The sequence below is a fragment of the Cavenderia fasciculata genome (genome assembly GCF_000203815.1).
Source record: "Cavenderia fasciculata unplaced genomic scaffold Scf_EUAJFUG02G6ADK-5, whole genome shotgun sequence".
NCBI lineage: Eukaryota > Evosea > Eumycetozoa > Acytosteliales > Cavenderiaceae > Cavenderia > Cavenderia fasciculata.
In genome coordinates, this window is record NW_004457635.1 from 239,730 (window position 1) to 245,742 (window position 6,013).

The 6,013-nt window shown below is 34.6% G+C and overlaps 2 protein-coding genes across 2 annotated transcripts; both read left to right on the forward strand.

Annotated features, from left to right (window-relative positions):
* Positions 1–38: 38 nt before the first annotated feature.
* dimt1l (dimethyladenosine transferase) lies at positions 39–1,225 on the forward strand (the record flags this gene model as incomplete). The annotated part of the gene is made up of 3 exons (XM_004351157.1): positions 39–144; positions 299–509; positions 583–1,225. 3 exons carry the CDS (start codon positions 39–41, stop codon positions 1,223–1,225), a joined length of 960 nt encoding a protein of 319 aa, XP_004351209.1.
* A 280-nt stretch (positions 1,226–1,505) lies between these two features.
* On the forward strand, positions 1,506–3,963 carry DFA_10960 (uncharacterized protein; the record flags this gene model as incomplete). The annotated part of the gene is made up of 6 exons (XM_004351158.1): positions 1,506–1,554; positions 1,625–2,170; positions 2,255–2,550; positions 2,634–3,137; positions 3,207–3,671; positions 3,751–3,963. The coding sequence occupies 6 exons, from the start codon at positions 1,506–1,508 to the stop codon at positions 3,961–3,963; spliced, it is 2,073 nt and encodes a 690-aa protein (XP_004351210.1).
* Between the last annotated feature and the right edge of the window lie 2,050 nt (positions 3,964–6,013).

The window sequence follows — 6,013 nt, forward strand, 5'->3', positions numbered from 1 at the left end:
CTTGTTTTAATATTACTATATATACATATACATATAAAATGGTAAAGCCTGTAAAGATTGGTGGCAAAGATGTAGAATCAAAGAAGGGAGGAGCAGGTGCAGGTGCACCAGCCACTGTTGCTAGAACCCGTGAATTTCAAATGAGTATGAATCATTCATTCATCAGTCGATCGTAACAACTTTGACACTCTTTGTTACAGATATGACAATAGATTAGATAGATAGATAGTTAGATATTAGGTTGGTTAACATGTTATTCATATATTATTATTACGATTATTATTATTTTTTATTATAGACAAGGCATACGGTCAACATTTGCTCAAGAACCCATTAATTATAGATGCGATTGTAGAAAAGGCACAACTCAAATCAACAGATACAGTACTTGAAATTGGTCCAGGTACAGGTAATCTTACGATGAAGTTGTTGGAGAGTTGTAAAAAGGTTATAGCTGTTGAAGTCGATCCTCGTATGGCTGCTGAATTACACAAGAGAGTTTCAACTACGTATGTAGTATTGTTCATCGAAACAAACAACGATTCATCATTATTTATACTTACGTTTCATTTACTTTTTTAGACCATATGCATCACATTTACAAATTATATTGGGAGATTTCTTAAAAGCAGATCTACCATACTTTGACGTTTGCGTAGCTAACGTTCCATATCAGATTTCATCTCCATTGACTTTTAAATTGTTGGCACATAGACCTGTCTTTAGATCGGCAGTACTGATGTTCCAGTTGGAATTTGCAGCTCGTTTGGCTGCTCGTCCAGGTGACAGTCTCTATTGTCGTCTTTCAGTCAACACACAGTTGTTGGGCAAGGTGACCAAGTTGATGAATGTCGGCAAGAATAACTTCCTTCCACCACCCAAGGTTGAGTCTGCGGTCGTCCGCATCCAACCTTTTAACCCACCTCCACCCATCAACTTTGTGGAATGGGACGGTTTGGTCAAACTATGTTTCTCGCGTAAGAACAAGACCATTGCCGCCATCTTCAAGACCAACAGCGTCATTGAGATGCTCTATCAAAATTACAAGACCGTCTGTTCGCTCAAGGGTATTGCCGATATTGGCACCGAAGAAGACATGAAGGCCAAGGTCGTCGCCATCCTCGAAACCAACAAATTTAACGATCAACGTTCCTCCAAGCTTGATATTAATGAATTCCTCAGATTATTAAATTGTTTCCATGAAAATGATCTTCATTTCAAATAAATCAAATCAAAAAAAGAAAAGAAAACAACAACAATACCCTTTTATTTATATAAACAAAAAAATATATATATTAATTTAATTTAATTTTTGAATCTCTGGGAGACAAGTACTCAAAAACACACTTTTATCGCATTCTACAATTTTCTACATTCGTGTGTATATAAAATATATATATATATATATCTCATTCCTCATTTGTATAGTATAGTAATAGTTATTGATTGTAGTAATAGTAGTAGAAGTATCTTTTGATTTGATTGTAAAGAAGAAGAAGAAGAAGATGTTTGGAGGTAAAAGTAAATCATCATCACCATCAAACAAAAAGAATGGTTTGTATCTAGAGGAAAAAGAGGAAGAAGAAGAAGAAGATATCTAGTGTTAACTCTTTCTTTTATCTAGATAGTAATAAGTCTCCACCTGGATTGAATGATGGAGGAGGAGGATTAAATGATTTGATAGAGGATATTGATATGAATCAAATCGATGGTATGCTTAAAAAGGATATCAGGGAAGATGATATTACATTGACTGAAGATGATATGGATGATCCTGAATTACTATCACAACTATCACAAATTGAAAGTGGTAGAAATCTTGTAAAGCCACAACAACATCAACAACCACAACAACCACAAGCAGCTGCACCAAAGAAATTACCAGCTCCACCTCCGCAAGTGGCAAAGAAGAAACAATTAACCAAAGAAGAAGAGGAAGAAAGAATGTTGATGGAATTTGGTGATGGTGATGATATGCCAAGTATCGAAGATGACGATGATGTAGATTTTGAAGAACAAATAGCAACTTTAAAAGAAAGAATCGTAAACTATAAACGTGCTGCAATGGCTGCAAATCAAGGTGGTGATAAAACAAAGGCTGTCAATTTAATGAGATCTGTCAAGTTGTTGGAACAAGCTATCAGTGAATTGGAAGATGGTATACCTGTTGGTAAGTACTTGAACAAGTAAACACAATTGATACAACCAATCATGCGTTAATATTAACATTGGTTGTATATTATTATATTTGTAGATACAAAATCATTACCACCACCAATTGCTGCAACAGTTACAATTGCACCAACTACACCAACAACAAGACCAAGTGGTAATAGTTCACCTACTGCTACTTCATCATCTGCATCATCAAGTGCATCATCATCTCTAAGATCAACACCTGTTACTTCATTGTCACCACCTGTTAGATCACCACCAAAGGTTGAAACAATGTCAAAGGAAAAGGTAGAACAAGAGGAAAGATTGGCAACTTGGGAACTATTTGAAGAGGAGTATAAAAAGAAACATCAAAGTTTGACCAGTGAAGCTTTGGTATGTAATTCAAAAGCAAAAGTAATCAATATATAATTGATAAATGTTTATTATTAATCATCATTTAATTTTGATGTTTGTAGAAATTAAAAACAATTGATAAACATAAAGCAGTTGTTTTATACAAGGAGAGTAAGAGTATTCAAGTATTGATAGATCAAATAGAAATATGTAAAAATGCAATTTCAAAACCACCTCCATACCACTACGAAGACAAGGTTACACAGACAGAGATTATTGTTCCACATCTCAAAGAGACGGAATTGGAGATTCTGATTGGAAAGATTGAGTTGCCAAAGGCAGCCGGTGCAGTAGACACTTATATTCAAGCAGAGCTGCCATATCCATCAGCCGAACAACCAATCAAGTTCCAAACAGGCACTACAAGTGCATCAACGGCCAACTACAACTATAAGACCATTGTACAGATTGAAAGAAAAAAGACACTCCAAAGAGTCTTGGAGAAAAAGAAACTATCCCTTACCATCACCTCCTCTAAAATGTTTTTCATGAAATCAGTCATCGGTAGATGTGAAGTTAAATTATCAGATCTATTAGATAAATGTGAATATTTTGAAAAGTCTCCTGTAAGTTTAGATTAGAAACAAAAACAAAAAAAAAAGAAAAAGATAGATTACTAATAATAATATTTATAGATATTAAAAGAAGGATCTAAAAAAGAAATTGGTGGATATGTAGAGGTAATCATTAGAATGAAGACACCATTAAATGGAAAAGAGTACAAGAAATCATCGGAAAGAGTTTTAGTGATTGACGGTGATCTTGGTAATATCGATACTACTGCATCAACAACAACTACCACAACGACAAATACATCTTTACCAAAAGATCCTGTAGCTTCTACTACAACTGTACAACCATCACAACCATCTCAACCACCATCACAACCTAAACCTTTAGCTCCTGCACCTACCACTAGTAAACCCGCTCCTCCTCCAGTTACAGCTCCAGCAGCTGCTGCTGTTGAAGACGATGAGGATGAAGATGTAGAGGATTTAAATCATATCATTTCAAATGATGTATTTGAGTTTATGTTAAATTCTGTTAATCAACAAATAGCCCAATCTGGAGCAAAACCAGATTTACTTGATAAGAAACAAGTAGGTAGTCATAGTGTAGTTTAAAAGATCTTTGTTGTGGTCAATCAAATTGATTTACTTACTCTTTTTTTTTTTTTAGGCATTAGAGATTAAACAAATGGTTTTGGAAACACAAGTTGATTCAGGAATGTTAACTGTAGAAGGATACATGAAACAATTAGAGGAAGCCATCATTCGTGATAAGAAATGGGCACAAAAATTGGTAAAAGAAGGGAAAAAAGAAAAGGCAATGAAGATTATGAGGAGAGTCAAAATTATGGAGGCTGAGGTATCCTCTTCCAATGAGGAATAATAATAATAATAATAATAATAATAATAAATTGCCGTTGTTGTGCGTGTGTGGAGATTATTAACAGATACCTAGATGAGTGAATCGACACGGTTTATTTTAGCTATGGGTTGTCATACAGACAGATCCTGTCAGAAGAAGAAGAAGAAGAAGAAGAAGAAGATTTCAAATAACAAAGATGAATGTGATGGCATTTGTTGTCATTAAATCTGGAATCCAATCAAAATCAAAATCAAAATGAATGAAAAAGATGAGGGTTGGGGAAACCTTTGAATCTACCCCAATCAGAGACCACACACTCGCTTTCACTGTGATGGTCATGGGTTGGGGAATCCCATTTATTATTACTCATGAAGTAAGATTTTGAAAACATGAAATCAATCGATGATTATTAAGTAAAAGAAGAAGTTTGACTCTATTTAAAGTGGTGAGTTCATGGGCAATGAGAAAGATGGTTGGTGTAGTAGTAGATCTACTAACCGACAACTACGAGTAATATAGTTGTGTTCCACAATCACCCCTGTCTCCACACACTCACAACATTGGTGTGTTTGTAGAAAAAACCATAGAAGAAATGAAAAAGATTGATTGATGAACATCGTTATATTAAAAGTTAATAATACAATAAAGAGATAGTAATGTGATCAGACAAAAAAAGAACAGTTGTGGTTGGTATGACGACACGATTGACATTGAATCAATCAACCCAGTGTAAAATGGATGGGATGGTTTTTTGTGAGGAGAGTCTTTGAGGTCAATGCGTAGATTCGATTAGTATGTTTAAATCGTAGAGTATGATCGTTGTGATAGATTAGAGCGAAGGTACGTGCGATGGGTTGGCAAGTGAAAACGTTTGGGGTTGCTTACACTTTTAAAATAGAACCACCCACATTTGTAACAACGGGCGGCATGTCGCAAGGGCCGGGGTGAAATTCACATTTTTGGGTTTTGCGAGTGCTCGAGATTTGGGCAGATGCGCTAAAAAAAGTCGTCGTTTTTGATCAGAGCCTTTTTTTAACACGAGGGGTTCTATTTGCGTCGCTGTTGCTAATTTTGTTGTGGGTGCTGTTTAGGTAAACCTAGGTTGTGGTCTGTCTTTTCGAATTTGTCGATTTAAATAAATACCCTGAAATCACCCTTCTGGACAGACGTCATTTGAATAAGTCATCAGCAACCTAAATACACATACACAGACACAGTTGGATAGTATATTTTATAGATAGTTTAGCCAAGAGAAGCATTCGATCCTATAATCAATCACCCATCAATCTTCCAACCTACCATCCAACCATCCAGACAACAAAGAATAATAATTATTAAATTAAATTATTATATTATATTATTGATCAAAATCTATTTCCAAAATCATTTTCAATATTCAAAGTGATCTATTTTCAGCAACAACAAAAAGATAGATCTACACTCACAAGTAACTCGTAATTCAAGTATATATCTATAAACATTTTCCCACACACACACACACTCTTTCACTACACTACACTTTGTTTGATCAATCTGATTTTTTGACCAAAAAGGAAATTAGATTCTTTGTTTTTAAATTATCCACATCCACCCATCCCTCCCGATCGTATTTAATTATAGACGATTATCTTATAAATAATACACTTGTTTAAGTTTTTTTTTTGAGAGCCCGCAATCAAAAAAACCCGTCCATCAATCTTGCAGAATCTTCAGGGCTACTTCACCCACCAATCCAATTTCATCGACACACCCGCTCACTCTTTGCTCTATCAAATTTTCATTTTTCTTTATACCTCTTGTTTGGAATCCAAATCACCAACTAGACGAGACCTAATATTGCCATTGTCTACTTAAATTTGGTGTTTAGATATTTCACCAAGTTACCAAGCATTTGTCAACAACTCTAGAGAATTATTATTATTATTGTATTTAGTAACCAAGCAAGGAGGAGGAGGGATGATTTATAAATTAGTAAATAGTCGTAGTGTTTTAACAAAATGTCTTTTTCATAATATTATTTTTTAGGTTTACATCATATAATAGATATAGATAATTTTATTTATTTGTAATA